The 17,625-nt window shown below is 35.2% G+C and overlaps 1 protein-coding gene across 9 annotated transcripts in view; it reads right to left on the bottom strand.

Annotated features, from left to right (window-relative positions):
- Positions 1 to 8,607: 8,607 nt before the first annotated feature.
- LOC101887471 (mitogen-activated protein kinase kinase kinase kinase 5) overlaps positions 8,608 to 17,625 on the bottom strand; it is a 444,668-nt gene continuing 435,650 nt past the window's right edge. For 8 of the 9 annotated variants that reach the window (XM_059130466.1, XM_059130462.1, XM_059130469.1 and 5 more), the window contains 7 exons: positions 15,340 to 15,906; positions 14,553 to 14,772; positions 14,356 to 14,485; positions 13,493 to 14,293; positions 12,931 to 13,152; positions 12,572 to 12,698; positions 8,608 to 9,923 (listed from right to left, as the gene is read on the bottom strand). In XM_059130466.1, coding sequence (XP_058986449.1) covers positions 9,824 to 9,923; positions 12,572 to 12,698; positions 12,931 to 13,152; positions 13,493 to 14,293; positions 14,356 to 14,485; positions 14,553 to 14,772; positions 15,340 to 15,906 — 2,167 coding nt within the window. In that variant the 3' untranslated portion in view covers positions 8,608 to 9,823. The remainder of the gene's footprint in view (positions 9,924 to 12,571; positions 12,699 to 12,930; positions 13,153 to 13,492; positions 14,294 to 14,355; positions 14,486 to 14,552; positions 14,773 to 15,339; positions 15,907 to 17,625) is intronic. The other variant, XM_059130468.1, reaches the window with a different exon arrangement.

Genomic DNA, 17,625 nt, shown 5'->3' with positions numbered 1-17,625 from the left:
AAAAAAGAATTCAGTTAATTCTTTTGGATAATTCTTTATTATTAATTCTTACTGAGTAATTAATCCTGCAATTTTTGTAAATTCTAAGTCAAATCGCTATAATTTATAATTTTATAATTTTGGCTTATGGGTTATTGAGCAACATTAGGGTATATCATGACTTTTTTTTTTTTTGTTAAAATTCTCATAACTCATATTGAGAAAATATTCTTCAAGATTGCAAATTAACGAATAAAGTTTTGTAAAATCTAGCAAGAAAACAATGTTTTTTGCTAAACTAGATCTTTATGCTTTTAAATAATAAAAGCAATCTTTTATTAAAAAGCAAGTTAATTTGCATAACCAGCTTTGACTTATGATTATTCAAACTATTTTATAGGAGAGGTTCCGAGCAGTTGGCCAATATTGACCATTTCGTATCTGACCTAAGACTGATATAATATTACAACAAAATGTGGAATATGCTTCAGGTAACAGATATAGCGGACCGAAGTATTCCGTTTTCATACTTCATCTAATACAGAATAAATATTGGTATGTGCAAAATTTGAAGCAAATCCAACATTTATATCCAATTTTAAATCATAATTTCGAAAAATTACATATTCATATCAGATTTCTAGTGAAGAAAAATATTTAGATATAGAAAGTTGTAAAGAATCGCCAGATATAAGTACTGGAAATTGTGACCCTTTGTGGTGAGGTACCAGAAGGGGTTGACAGATGTATATCATCTCTACAACAGATCTTGTGTTGGAAATATTTGTTGATGGAAATATTTAGATGTAAAAGTCTGAATGGAATCGGACGTTATTTTCGCGTTTTAAAGCTTTATCGATACTCAAAATGTTGACCCTTTGTGGGGGATGTATTAGAAGTAGTGCACCGTCTTCACACTACACCTTGAGTTTAGAAAATTGGACGTGTGTAATATGAAGAGAAAAGGATGCTATTTCTAATTTGATGATAGTTTTGGTTATTCAAATATGGACCCTTTATGGGGCAGTAACAGAAGGAAAGGTCCGATCTCTACCATCTTTATAACAGACTATCAAATATTGAGATGTACCAAATCTGAATATCGGATGTTAATTTCCTGTTTTATGAGCTTCATGAATATTCAAAATGTTGACCCTTTGTGTGGAACGTACCAGAAGGAGTGGACCGATATATTCCATTTTCACAACCAGACCTTGGGTAATAAAAATATTGTGATTTGTGTAATTTGAAGACAATCAATATTCAAAATTTTAACCCTTTGTGAGGGAATATTGAAATGGACCGATATTGTCCATTTTCGCACCTGATCTAGCACTGATGCAAATATTAGGATTTGCAAAGCGGAGCAAAATCGGATAATCCTTTCTCTTTCTGTGTAGTAAATTATTTTCTTTGAAATATTGGATTTTGTGGGGAAGGTACCCGAGGATTGACCGATGTTGCCCATCTCCCAGCTCGAGCTCGATGTAGCAATTTTGGATCAAATCGGATCCTGATCGGACCAGCCTGACAGACCCAGGCAGACAGACGCACAGACGGACATCATAAATCGACTTCAAATGTCCTGAAACGGATTTCTTCCAAAGACCTAGGGCCTAAAACGTTTGGTCGTATCAAATGATATATACCGTCTCTAGTCATGGCTGAAGGTATAACAAGTTATTATGGTATGCAATTTCATAGTTAATTTTAATAATATCATTGAATCACATTCTGATTCGATATATGTATGTTTGCCAGTCTGTCCCATGTGTTATTGTAAACAAATATAGATCGCAATTTTGCTTGTTCTTCCGATTTCCTAAATTAGATAAGTTCTAGCAAATACAACTAAATGTAGCCTTGAAGTAAGTATGTCAAATCTGGTGAAAATCGGTGCAGATAGATATCGTAGCTACGACACATCCGATTTTAATTAAAGCCTCCCTCAAAGAAACTTTTGTCGGCTCTTTACTGGTTTTATAATCACGTTGTAATGAAGATACAATGTTACATGTGATGGCAATACTATTTTTTACTAGCACTATGATTACTATCCTTTATAGATGGTACTGAATAATATTACAGCAAGGATGAAAACTTCACTAGGTTAAATTTCAGCGCCATCTACATATTTCGACAAATTTAATAATATGTTAACCCATTGAGAGCCAGAATATTACATATCAATTCAACAACCAAATACATTTAGCATTTCTACAGTTACTCATAACTAGATGTCGCTGTACAACGTCATATGGAATGTGGATTCCAATTTATAATTCCTAACTACTAAAGATGGAAGAAAACTCACTTGTGGGAACCCAAGGACTTTTCACAAAAATTAAATATTTTTTACAAAAATCAAGTAATTATAAAATTAAAAAAAAAAATTAACAGGCTGGTAGGGACTGATACAGAAGTTTATTATAGGCGGAAAGAGACACTCACTCTTTTTAGTGAAGAAAACGAGCCAAAAATTTTGTCCACTACAAGAAGTCCTTAGCTCAACACCTTAACCATACACAAAGGGCTACAAATATTTTTTCTCAATCCTCGGAAATTTAAGATATAGTTTTAAAATTAGATACAGGCTTTGGGTTCATGTAGATTATTTGTACAAAATATAGTACACGTTTTGGCATAGCCCATGTATTTCGATTTCAAGTATTTTTTATATCTAAGCCATATTTTATACCCTCAGCCATTCATATCATTCGATACGGCCAAAGCGTGCCTCATCGACATAACGGTTTTAAACCTTAGGTCTCTTTGGACAAATCCGTTTCAGGACATTTGGAGTCGATCTAGCGACGTCCGTCCGTCCGTCTGTCTGGCTGGTTGTGGAGACGATAACTCTCGAAAGGAGTATCTGATTTGGTCCTAATATAATTATCAAACTTAGATCGAGTTCGGAGATGGGCAATATCGGTCCACACCTTTTCACAGAAAATGTTTTACTGTATTTTGCAAATCCTAATATTTGCATCAGTTCTAGGTCAGGTGCGAAAATGAACAATATCGTTTACTCACAATTTTGAATAATTATAACTCTTATAAAATATACAATAATTTTTTTTTAGCCAAGGTCTGGTGTGAAGATATAATATATCGGTCCATTCCTTTTGGTACCTCCCACACAAAAGGGTCAACATTTTCAATATCCATGAATAATAAAGCGCGAAATTAACATCCAAACCCATTCAGACTTGGCACTTCTAAATATTTCTATAAGAACAATGGTAGATCGAACCATTTCTTCTGGTACCTCCCCACATAGGGTCAAATTTTCGAATAACCAAAACGATTATAAAAATCCGAAATAAGCATCTGGTTCTCTTCATATTTCACACATCACATAACCAAGATCTGCTGTGAGAATGATATCGATTCACTCCTTCAGTTACCTCCCCCACACAGGGTCAACATTGTGAAAATCCATTCAGACTAGGTACACCTCAATTTCCATCGACACAAGATCTGTTATAAGATTTTATAGATCGGGCCTTTTCTGGTACCTCACCCACATAGGGCTCAAGATTATAAAAACGAAACGCTCAATGAAGCGAAATAATTTTCAAAAAACATTTTGCAAACACAGGTCGAGTTCGGAGATAATCTATATCTTCGACTCCTTCTGGTACCTACCAACAAAGAGGTCAAATTTCCAAATAAATATTTTACTGCACAGAAAGGATCATCCGATTTTGCTACAACTTTGCATATCGTAATATTTCTCTCAACTAGGTAAGTGAGAAAATATGAGACGCATAAATTTTGATTTTACAATTGTTTTTATTAAACCAAGGTCTGGAGTGAAGACGGAATATATCGGTCCATTCCTTCTGGTACCTCCCACAAAAGAATATTTTCAATATTCGAAGCTCATGAAACGCGAAATAAACATCCCAATTTTAACATCTTTAAAAATTATCAGATCAAGATCTGATATAAAGATGGTAGGGATAGAACCATTCCTTCTGGTACCGCCCCCGCAAAGTGTCAAAGTTTTGAATAATCTAAACGATTATAAGTCCGATACAATTTGGCCTCCATGTCTTCTACTAACACAAGATCTGCCGTAAAGATGGGATATATCAATCAATTGCTTCAGGTACCTTCCCCACAAGAAGTCAATTCAGACTTGGTACATCTCAATATTTCCATCAACACAATACCTATTATAAAGATGGTAGAGATCGGACCATTTCTTCTGGAACTTCACTCACATATTGATTTTGACAAACAAAACGCTGAAAGCAAAAAAGCATCCAATCTTCTTCAAATTTCACACATAAACATTTTTGTATAAATTTCTTTCCAAATATATTTTTATTGCATGAATATTACTGGACAAAATTTAGTAGCGATTGACCACTTCGAAATCTTAATCGAAAACGTTTAAAGAACCATACCATTTCCTTTTAATTAAAAATGCATATGGTATTTTTTTATAATTTGTATTCTTTTAAATTTATTTCTTTCTTTCATACTTAAAATAATTAATTAATCTTTTCATTATGTTACTGTTTCCCTTTCATTACGTTTTTGTTCTTTGCTGCAGTTTATTTTCTTGCTTATTTTGAATTTGAATAATACTACACAGTATGAGCAAAAACTTGTTTTTGTAGTTGTTGGTTTTTTTCTTTTTTGTGATTTTAATAATTGTTTTTTTTTTTTTTTATTTTATAGAAATTTCACTTCAGTTCATATCAACGTACAATAATTTTCTTTACTAAATTCTCCCATCAATATCGTAAGATTTTATGAATTCTATGTTTTCACTTTCTAACAACTAAATTTATTAGATTTAAATGTTTTTCCTCTGTTGGTGATAGTAAATTTTTGAAATTTAATTTTAAATATTTTCTTTTCATTTTTGAATAATCTTTGCAACAATTTGGTGTATGTGTGTGTGTGTACATGAGAAATGGTGTGACTTTTTTATAATTTAATTGCGGACTACTTTAGTTATTTTTACAATTTAGTTTTTCTTATTTTTATTTTGTTTTATTTAAAAATCTTTGTTTTTTTTTGTGTTCATCTCTTTTTTAGATTTGCATAACAGGACAGGAATTTAGAGAATAATTCTCAATGCATTTATTTGTTTTTATTGTTGTAAGTAATTTTTGTATTTTATACATTCAGATTTTTTTGTGTTTGTTGTTGTTGGTTGCACTTGTTTAACATTACATTTATTTATTCAATTAGAAAACGTTTGGTAAACTTTTTGTTTTTTTTTAATTTTTTAGGTATTATTTGTTGCAAGGGTTTGATTTTCTTTTCAATTTAAGGTGGTGTAAGTGATTTGTTTGTTTTTTTTTATTAAATTTTTGAATTTTTATTAGAAAAATATATTTTTTAATTTTAGTATACTATTTTGGCTTAAATTAGTAATGAATTATTATTTTTATTTAAGTCACAATATCTTTTCTTATAAAAAAAACAAATTTTATGATGAAGAAAAATGTGTCCCCTGGTTATAAGTTAATCGAAAAGAAAGTTAATCACTTTAAAACTCAGAAAGGTTCATCAATGCTATATTTTGCGTATATGAGTCGAGGACTTCCAAAAATTATGAGTTCTATTAAATTGTGAAACAAAAGTACCACTCTTCGCCTTATTTAAAATCATTAAAAAATGTGTCCAAAACAAAAATTTGTAGTCTAAAAACCCACAATGTAAAATTTGTAAACACCAAACGTGGGAGCCTATTATTATTATTTAAAGATTTATTTGATTTTGAAAAAATAAAAAGCAAATATCACGATAGAAAGCTTTAGTGTGAACCTGATCATTCTGTTTTTAGTGTAAATCAAACGGGATCTTGGAATATATCTGAAAGTATTTTTTCAAAAGTCACTTAAGGCTATATTACAAATATTTAATATTTATGATGATTTGAAAATTTCAAATCCAAATACACTTATTTTGACCCCAATGAAGATTTCCGCACCATTTCAACTATTAATAAGTAAAAAAAACTTTTAATACCATTCACCTTTGGGTAAAGATAACATTTTTATATAAAAGTATCGGAATTCAAACGTGTTTCAAAATACCATAAAGTGGGTGAGGCCGTTGTATGGGACCCATACCAAAGCGGAAACCTCTATAGACAAATTTACACTTCAAGGATTGTCATCTATCAATCTTCTTAAATACCAAATTTGAAACAATTTCGTGGGTAAATTTGACTAGGATTTTCAAAATATCGAATTTCGGTGGGCATTGTTGTATGTGCACTATAGGAAAACGTGGACCTTAATATTCAATGTGCTGCCACCGAAGCTAGAATTCATTTTGAATTACAATACAAATTTTAGACAATTTCGTGCAAAAATGTGGCAAAAATCATCACAATACCGAATATACGGAGGTACCATTATGTTGGGCTATACAAAAACGTCGACCTATGCATACAATGTTTTGCAATCGGAGCTAGAACCCATTGCGAGCTACAAGAACCAATTTTTAGACAAATCCGTGCAAAAATGTGACGAAAATCCTCACAATACCGAATATCGGGAGGTATCGTTACATAGGGGCTATACCAAAAGGTTGACCTATATATAATATATTCCACCACCGGAGCTAGAACCCATTGCGGACTACAAATACCAATTTTAGACAAATCCGTGCAAAAATGTAGGAAAAAAGCATGAAAATACCGAATATCCGGAGGTACCCTTATGTGGGGGCTACACAAAAAAGTGGACCTATACCTACAATGTTTTGCACCGGAGCTAGAACCCATTGCGAACTACAAATACCAATTTTTAGACAAATCCGTGAAAAAATGTGACGAAAATCTTCAAAATACCGAATATCGGAAGGTACCGATACATAGGGCTATACCAAAACGTAGACCCCTATATACTATGTTCCGCCACCGGAGCTAGAACCCATTGTGAGCTACAAATACACTTGATTTTATTCCTGGAATGTTTGGTATTGAAAATTCGTCCAGAGCCTACGTTCCACATTCCAACCAAATAGCTGTAATTTGATATTTCGTGTTCTCTGTAGGTAATTTTTTTGGTATTGTCCCGCTATGTGGCCCTGGACGTGTGAAATATGAAGAAAGCCTGATTTTATAATCGTTTGGTTATTAAAAACTTTGACCCTTTGTGGGGGAGGTACCAGAAGGAATGGTCCCATCTTTACAACAGATTTTGTGTTGATAGAAATATTGAGATGTGCCAAGTCTGAATGGAATCGGATGCTCATTTCACGTTTTATGAGCTTCATTGTTATTTGCCCCTTTGTGGGGGAGGTAACAGAGGAGCTGACCGATATATTACATCTTCACAGCAGATCTTGTGTTAGTAGAAATAATGGGATGTGTGAAATATGAAGAGAACCCGATGTTTATTTCGGATTTTATAATCCGAAAGAAATACTCCGATCTCTTCCATCTTCATAATATATCTTGTGTTGGTGAAAATATTGAAATGTACCAAGACTGAGCTGAATCGGATGTTAATTTCTTGTTTTATGAGCTCATGGATATTCAAAATTTTGACCCTTTGTGGGGGAGAATTTGACTGATATATTCCATACCTATATTGTCCATTTTCGCACCTGAACTAGCAGTGATGTAAATATTAGGATTTGCCAAATTGGATAATCTTTTATCTTTCTGTTCAATAAAATATTTTCTTTGAAAATTTCGTCCTATTGGGGGAGGTACCAGAAAGAATGGACCGATATTGCTCATCTCCGAAGTCGATGTAAGTTTGATAATTATATTACGATGTACACATTGGACCAAATCGGATACTCCTTTTGTATGCACCAACCAGCCAGACAGACGGACATCGCTAGATCGACTTCAAATGTCCTGAAACGGGTTTGATCCAAAAAGACCTAGGTCTAAAACCGTTATTTCGATGAGACACGTTTTGGCCGTATCAAATGATATATACTCTCTCTAGTCATCTGGCTGAGGTTATTAATAGCCATATGCCCTGAGCCATAACTGGTCATATGGCTGAGTGTATAATTAAACTGCTCATTTTTTACGCCAAGGACATTTAGGTACCTTTTTTTGGAAAACATATATTTAATTATAGTAGGAAATAAAACTGTACTCATTCGTATTTAAGTAGGACCCTTACGCGACAAACAAATATTTAATAATAAATACGACAATCGTTTAGTTAGCATATCATTAACTAGTTATTACGTTGCTGAAATGAGGTACTACCACAAAAAGGCAAAGTTCTTGCATTGGATAACGAAAGAATTTCGATCGAAATCAATTTCCTTATGTTCATTTTAGATTATTAGAAATAATTTTCTTTGAAGAACAACGTGTACTCAACTCTAGCATACGAAGTATAGTTCGTTTCTACCGAATTTTCAATTGATTTTTTTCGATATCGAATGAGAGAAGTTTTTCAGAACTTTATTTCGAAGTCAAATATACATAAATGTTTATCGTCACTTATTTATTTTCTCTTTGTAAAGAGCACAGTATCGATATTTGAATACTCAAAATGTGATTGTGGGCCAATAACTGTATCTGAGGCCTTCTGTCTTTGTTGATACTCTTTATTGATGGGTTATCATCTAATCGATGAGAAAATTTCCGCTCCAACCAAAATCATAATTAATTAACGAATATTTGTCAATACGTAGTAGTTTGTTTTATTGAATAATAATTTATGTTTGTATTGTAGGTATGTAAATATAAAGTGTCACAATATCAGTATGCATGTATGTATATAAATTAAGGATTGATTTGTGTGTGTGTTTCTCTTTTGTTTTTTGGGGGGAATCTGTTGTTTTTTTGTATTGGTTTTTTTAAATATATTTATAAATTTATATCATAAATCACTGTGTTTAATGCTAAATCTATAATTAATAAACTTAATGGCTAATAGAGGAAGGACGAAGAAAAAATGTTTTTACATGTTTTTCTGTTTGCGTAAAAATAATAATAATAATTATGATAAACATAAAGTTTTAATAATATATTTGACAAATATAAATAATATTTGTTGTTTGTTGGTTGTTTGTTTATAAATTAATACAATTAATCGTTAAATGGTATTTTATTTCGTTTTGAATTAATAATATAGTTCTTGTTTTTTTTTTGTTTTCTTGCGGTGTGAGTGTTAATTTTATTATTATTTTTTATTACAATCAATATACACAGATTAAATTTAAGAGTAGATTTATTGGATGTTCTGTTGTTGCCTTTAGTTGAAAGTTTACATTACTACATTTACGTTATTAATTATTGTTTTTTATTTTATTTTTAACGATTTTTGTTAAAAAATAATTACTCAACTTTGTTTTACTCTAATGCAAATCTACTCTGCCAAATTTAACAAAGAAGCCAGAATTCATTCTTTGTATTCCGTTTTTATTTTCAATATTTTCAAAAAGTTTCTGTTTACATTTTTGCATTTTCTTTTGTGGTAGTGTTTGGAAATTTCTCTTGTGTTAGTGAAAAATACTTTTAGAATTTTACAAGACATACTAAATTGTTGTTTTTTCTAATCTTAATGTTTTTTAATGTTTGCCATTTCAAATAGTAGAGTTTTAGCACAACTTTGCCAATTTTTTATTTTTTTGTTTTTTTTTCTCAATAACCACTATTTTGTTTGAGTAGACATTTTCTTTTGTTTATAAATAATAAACTTGCCTCTATGTTTTTTTGCTTTTTACAAAGTCATTTCTTTTTCGAAAAAAAAAACTTTTCTATTATTTCAAGAAAGTGTTCCTTTTTGTAAATTAGTTTGTAGTGAATTTTATTTTAGTTTTGGTAATACTAATTTATAAGCCATTTGTTATTTTGTGTTTGAACAACAACATTACAATTGTTTTGTGTTTTCTAATAACTGGCCTCGTGTCCGGCCAAAATGTATAAATCATGACCCTCTTCACTGCCCAAGGAACCAGTTCGTAACAATTGACTTTCTAGTGCCACCACTCTGTGAAAGAGAAGAAGAAAATGATGAAATTATTAATAAAAATGACAAAGGCTATTTTCTATTTTAAACAATAATAATATCAATCATAATAATGATAATAATAAATTACTGAAAGGGCAACTATTAGTGGAAATAGATTAAACAAAAGAATAATCTGACTCCATATCACGATATTGGAAACCCAATCAAATTTTGGAAGGTACATTGTCACACAAAGAAGCCGAAATGTCTAAACACCGCTGATTTGCTTTGTTTTGTTGGAATAAGTGCTATTCATGAATGGCTTGATTTCTGCTAATCTTATTTTAACTTCAGGATTCAAAATTGGCATTCATACTGTTGTTCTTTTTTTCATCTGTGACTGCATCAATATGCATGCTACTTATAGTGTTGGGCCTATCTCTCAGTAGGTCTGATCTATGAATTGCGCAAGGCATACTGACTGACAACTGCAGTATCAGAGATCTGACCTCAAGATGGGATAACAGTGTTCGAGACTACTGTAGACTATGTAAAGATGAAGAAGAGATAGAGACGATTGAACACCTACCTGCAGATGTCCCATGATATTAAACTAGAGACATAGATGGGATTTAGAAACTCTATTGTTATTTTCAAACATAGATTCTTTCATCATCTACAAGTTTGCCAAAAACATTCCTTGCCTATGCAGACAACCTTACTATAAACCCTTCCTTCTCTATCTCTTCTATAACCAACAGCTATATTTTTCTTAAGATGAATACAATAGACTAAAGGTCCCCGAGTAAAGCAGTTGCTGCCTTTCGTGTTTCTGCCCATCCTTATACCAAACAAAAAAACCTCTATAGATTATGTAGGTCCTTCCTGATATGCCTGATTCGGGGAATTTTATCTACCTTGTGATGGTTTGGATGAAAGTACATGTTTATGTGCAACGAAAGCACATGGTAATGTTAATCTCTTGCCTTCTCATATAGATGGTCCACCGATGTCATGAGGAAGCTATCTGTTACCAGCTAGCGACTTGAGGACCATGTTTCCACTTTTCAATTCATCACATTTAGCTGTGGTTTGCAGGATGACTAGAACATGATGTGTCCCCAAGGATTTCATAGGTATTTCTTATGGTCTAGGCTTAGGAAACCATATGGGGGCTAGGGACAAGTTTTCTTTCATTTTCAGGTACCCAATACTCGGAGTATCCAGCTGTTTCAATATATCCATTAAGATTCCGTGTGGACCCAATCATTTGGATAACCTCGGCGGGCAGCGATCATATGCTACGTAGAATTCTTCGTTTCCACCTATCACTCTCGATGTGCTTGAGAAATTAGCGATAGAAGTGGATGGCGCACCAATTCGGATCATTCCTATCACCCTTTTACCAAGGTTCGAGAGCAATTCAACCGTTATCCAGAGCTTACTCATACCAGTTCCAAAGGTAGTACCTATCTTATACGACTTAGTACTTTCTCGCTGCCTTTGCTGGGTAATTTGGCCAAATTTCGTTATAAGGCAAGCCGCTGCAGCTTTGATAATGTCTCGAAATGTCAGAAGGGTTGGGCATTCTTTGAAGCGACGGTTGGGAAACTATCTGAATTCTGGAGGTAAGCTTTCCTGTGATAAGGGAAAGTATGGCGGTCAGAGGTTGTGCAATAGGGTGACCGGCGTATGGAGACGATTATCGAAAGATGGTCTAACTCAAGCTAAGTGACGGATTGTCATGACAAGTAATTATTCAAGCCTGGTGATTCTATACATAAATCTGGAGAACTGTGATGCTCTCCACCTATTCGAGAGGTGTCTTCCTTGTTTGATATCAAGTGATATAGGTCGGTATTTAACAGAATGGTGAATAGGAACACTCATTTCCCACCTCCAATTCCGGTTAGTTGTGAACATAACAACGTTGTAGGCTGCAATTTTCACTGAACATTCACCGAAACCATCAACATTTTCCTCTGATTCATAAATTGCATTACATCATCTATTTTGCCTCGGAGTACATTGCAATTAAATAGCAAGAACGATGTACAATCCGGATCAACAACAAGTGGCATAAAATGCTGCGGTTAAGAGACTGTGGCGCAGTTCCGTACTCTTACGGCGACTAAGATGATAAATCTGGTGAGTACGAAAAAGACGTAGTCTCCCAACCGATTTAATCCGCACCGAGACTCATTTCATGGAAACTTGGAAACCTATATGGGAGATATACCAAAAAGTGAACCCATATTGAGAATCTCAAATATCCAATTGCTGCATATTTCGTTGGAAATTGGTGCAGGAACCTCCAAAATACCGAAAATATGGAGGAACCTTCGTTATATACACTCCAGTCACAATATTAAACATCCCAGCAATGATATCAATATCTGTGCAAAATTTCGAACTCCATCTTAAGCGAGCTCTATCTCGATTTTAAAAGGCCTCTGACTAGATGTTCAAACGAAATTATAAAATTTACATGGTGGGGGTATTAAATATTAGTGGCAAGCTTTCATAAGTGATATGGCCTCACTATATTTAAAACGCCAACAATGAGAGAGATTACCTACCACTCTTTTGAAGGTTATCTCCTCCCATCATATGTAACATTTTCGAGACATAATATATATAGATTCGAAAGATATTGAAAATTTTAAAAGAAATAAAATAGCACTTACTTATCACTTCCCAATAATCGATATGTACGGCTCATATCTTTAATTTCTTGGGTTATTTCACCGTTTCGCAGCGACTTGCCCTGCATGCCGTGCTTGTGGAATGCTAAAACACTATCGGGTAAACAAACTGAAATAAGAAAATAAAAAAGGAAATTAATTCTCCATTTCATGGGAGTGTATTTACATCAGGTCTGACCAGCCGGTTTATATGAGTGACGAGGTGTTTGGACTTCTCATGAATGAATGCACTCATTCATTTGTATGAATATTTCCATTTTCTTATACACATGCATTTCCGGCTGGCCTTGTTTCGGTTGACCCTGATTAACAGCATCAGTTATGAGATTCACCACACTTACCTATACTATCCACGTTGAAATCGAAATTCAACTGGGAGACCATTTTCTTATGCTGTTTGGGATTACCTTGCAGAGTAACCACCTGTATCACATTTCCATAACACACAATTATTGCATCCTTCTCCACCTGATGGACCTTTACCACTTTGAGTAGATCTCGTCGGGGTACCATTGTGGCCATAGCATCATATTCCAAATCATCCGCATGGAACCAACTTGCACCTATATTCATTCGTGTACGGGTAGTGTTTTGTATTTGCGTGTTTGTACAACATTTTCCCCCGTAAAAAAGGTCGGAAGAAGGAATATGAAAAACCAAAAACACACATTTGGGGGGCGGTGGGAACACACAAAAAAATAGGGGGAGAGCAAAAGATAATCAGAAAAGAAAACATAAAGGGGGGATCAAGGTTTTTGGGAAAGATCAGTAACAAAAACAAAAGACGCAACACACACAGCAAAGGAAACAGTTGCAGCAGAAAAGGCAAGAAAGAGAGGAAGAACAAACAAACAGAAAGCACACAATAAGTAACAATTCCAAAGCATAAATTGAAATCTATACCACTGTTCATGTTGATGAGTTCCAGCTTCAGGCATCCATTGACGGCCTTCCGTACTCCCGTACACACAATGGGATATTCCAGTTCGGGTGTTATAATCATCTCAAAGACCGGAGTGCGGCCGTTCTGCACACAACCATGACCACCGCCGAGTATGCTTGTGGCCGGCCACTCGCATTGTTTCAACAGCATGAATTTGTTCAACGGATCATACCACTGCATCAGGAATATACCATTGGGTGTTGCACCACACAAGTATTTATAGCCATTGTAGGGATTGCGTGTGACACAACACTGTGTACAGCCTTTGGTGTCGGGTACCTTTGTGGTCAGGGCGAATTTGCGTGGCACCAGCCGTTCGGGAATTTTGTTCATGTGCATCGAAAATCGATGGGTTTGCTTCGAGTGCAGCGCAATCAAATCGTGACGATATAGCTGACACGATTTACCCGATAGACTCATGAGGACATCCTTGATGACATACAACCATGTCGTACGCCGGGGGAACAATTGATCTATGGCAGCGTCGTGAAGTTCGTTCATATTCAAATTGAATATACCTTCTTCGGCTCCGATGAGCAGATGTTGGTCTCGTGTCTCCGGATGGATCCACGAGGCAGTGCAGTGAACACGTAGAGGACAACCATTGAATATTTTGGAGAAACAGGCACCCATGTGAACTTTGGGTGTTGGTGGCAGGCCATTCGATATGGGGCGTGGGGGAGTGTGTCGTCGTCTGTGGGAGCGTTTGGGAGGCACAGGAGGTGTATTGTTTAACAAATCGGGCTGGGCTTCTTTTTCCACTGCAAGAAAGGTTATAAAATTAAATGGATTCCAATTTATGTAGGCCACCATGGGCACTTACGTTCATCATCATCTTCCTGAGTACCACCGTCACTGAGGCTACGGGTACGCGATGATTTGCCCATATCATTAATCAGACCCAGCAGTTGATCCATGGAACTATGTCGTCTGGGAGAATCTTCCAAACCGTTCTGAAAAAAAAGATATTTAAATTAAAATCACTTTCTAGGCTTCTAGAGTGTCATCATCTCTACTAACCTGATTGTTTTCCTGATTGTGGTGATGATGATGATGATGCTGATGATAATCACAGTTATGATGGCTGTTATAGTTCATCAAATTATTGCTACTTGTTTGCGGATCATTCGTTGTGGCCGTTCCGGCTGCCGCTGCTTTTGCCGCCGATGGTGCATTATTGGCAGAGGCGGATGTGGATAATGCTGAGGATGTTGAGGCGACAACATCACTGGTCGTATTGCTGTTTAAATAATTGGAACCATTATTGCGAAGGTAATTATTGTATATATACGTTGAGGAGTAGGAGGAGGAGGACACAGATGCTATATTCGGACAAATGGACGCACAACTGGACATGGCACAATTGTTATGATTGTTAGTAGTAGTACAAGATGATGAGGAGGAGGAAGCGTTAGCAGATGAGGAGGAATGTATGTGACCACCACCACTAATACCACCACCCAAGTGACTAACACTACTACCCGAACTAGAATTGTTAGAGTGCAGAAATGATGATGAAGAAGGTGAGTAAATATCTTGGCTATGATGACGATGGTGATGATGATGGTGATGCTGATGTTGATGGTAGTGGCCGCCACCAATGCCACCACTACTACTGTTGCCGTCGCCGCCGCCGCTGCTGCTGCTGCCGCTGTTGGCAAAGTTACTACCACTACTACTACCAATTCTACTGCCACCACCAACACCATCGTGGTATGGGTCAATAATACCGCTACCACTACCACCACCACCGCCACTACCACCCTTTTGATCAGAACATGAATTATCCATAGGATGATGACTGTACATTGAAGTCGATGTGGACAATTGGCCGTTGGAGGATGCAGTTGCGGCTGCTGCTGCTGCTGCCGCTGCCGCTGCATTTGCATTTGCTGCATTTGGAATGGAAATGGGCCGGCTGTGATTGTTGTAGTTGATGTATCCATGTCGCAGCATATCGAAATGGGCAAACAGTGATGAATGATTATCGGTGAGATCGATGGCATCCAGAGCTGTGGTGCGCAAATTCGAATAACCGCTGCCATAGGATAATGACGAAGGACCATTACCACTGCCGCCATTTGTGGTCGTTGTCGTTGACGAGGAGGATGAGGAGTAGGAGTTTATTAAAGCTGCGGCCGGTGTGGAGGAGGAGTTGGACGATGCCGTTGTTGCCGATGAGGTGCCATTTGTTGTCGTTGATGAGTTGTTGGATGATGCAATGTTATTATGGTTGTTACTGTTGTTAACACCACCACTACCACTGCTACTGCCACCTCCTCCACCACCACCGCCACCACTACTACCGCCGTTATGGCTACAATTGCATTCAGTGCTTAGTAAATCTTTGGTATCGGTTAATGGCAATGTGGCTCTGCAAAAGCACAAAAAAAGAAGAACAACATATGGAAGAAAAAAGAGAAAGAGAAAAAAAAAACGAAAATGCAACAAAATGTATGAGAGTGGTATTCTTTCAATAATCTAAGTATGTTTATGAAGAAGTTCTTAGCATAAAATACATTCACACATACATAGATAGGAAACAAAGGGTAGAAATGAGTGGGAAATCTTTGAGATTGGAAACATATAACCGCTTGCATTAAAACCAACATATTCAGATAAGTGTATGCAGGCTTCAAAAGATCTTAAATTTAATCATTCAAAGTTCTAAGATCCCAACCACAAATCATATCTATAAGTAGAATATAGATATTACATTTTGATAATAAATATAGCAGAATAAAGGTCTGAGGTCTCTCTCTATAGGTTCTGGATTTAATAATCAGAATAGGTTATGTTTGAAAATGTTCGAATCTTTGTAAAATGGACGTCTTGGAGGAAATTTTTAGGAATATTTCCCTATTGGTATATTACTATAATTATCAAACAATTTTACGCTCTAATGTTTGAAACCGAAATTCTGATTATTTTCTATTTTTTTTTTTCTATGGGAAAAATCATCTCACTACGGAAGAAGTCTAGTTTTATCGGATAACTTTGAAGGGCCTATATTAAAGAGACTTTTGTGAATATCTCTGCTGCTGCAAGGCGTTTTTAAAAAAGAAGAGTTTAGCAGTTCCATAAATTTCAAAAAATAACTTCTGGAAAACTATTTTTCGGATATCATAACTATTGAGGGAACGGGAAAAGTGGATTGATTTTCAAAAGAGTGGACGCCTTCCTTCATACTTTTACCCGATCCAAATAATATAGGTTAAAATTTTTTGAAAAATGCTAGATTTTTTTAAATTTTAGTATTCGGTGGTTCAGGTTTTGACAAGACATTAAATGGTAGCACCTATCGATTTAATAAATTTTGAGCGTTTTAAGTTGATCTTCAGTTTAAGGGTAATAAAAGGTTAAATGACTCGACTCAAACTCCGAGATAAGCAAAATTACCAGACACTGATAGTTTAGCAGCTCAGAGATTCAGTGCCGTAGCACATTTTAAAGATTGATTAGGACTTTGATTTGGAATTGAAAACGACTACAACTGTCTGGGTTAGTAAAGCTCCCATATAATCAAATCTCAATATATATTATATTGATATTTCTCATAAAGATCCTGGTCTCAATTTTAAACCAATTTGGCTATATATTGAGTTTGTCAGAAAAAATTCCCTCCACATAGCTACAGATGGTATATATTTTTATATGGTAAAAAATAAAAATGACTCATCGCTTAAGGCTCGATTGAGGCCCGATTTTTTCTAAAAAACTAAAACTAAAAACATCGTAATATTTTTACCGAGGCAGGGTGAATTTGCGTGTGCATCGAAAAACGATGGGTTTGCAGGGCTATCAAATCGTGACGATATAACTGACACGATTTACCCGATAGACTCATGAGGACATCCTTAATGACATACAACCATGTCGTACGCCGGGGGAGCAATTGATCAATGGCACTCCTTCGGGGGTTTTCCACCACAAAACATTATCATTTTAAAAGTAAGTAAAATTCACATATTAAGCGATTGGAGCACGCGATATATTTTAAATTTGGTACACCTTAATATATTGCTAGGTCAGGTACAAACTTGGAAAATATTAACCCACTCTTGCTTGACATTACCTTTAAAAGGTCAATATT

The sequence above is a fragment of the Musca domestica genome, unplaced genomic scaffold, assembly GCF_030504385.1.
Source record: "Musca domestica strain aabys unplaced genomic scaffold, Musca_domestica.polishedcontigs.V.1.1 75, whole genome shotgun sequence".
NCBI classification, from domain to species: domain Eukaryota; kingdom Metazoa; phylum Arthropoda; class Insecta; order Diptera; family Muscidae; genus Musca; species Musca domestica.
Note: the sequence above shows the minus strand (reverse complement) of the source record. Positions and strands in the feature narration are given on the sequence as shown.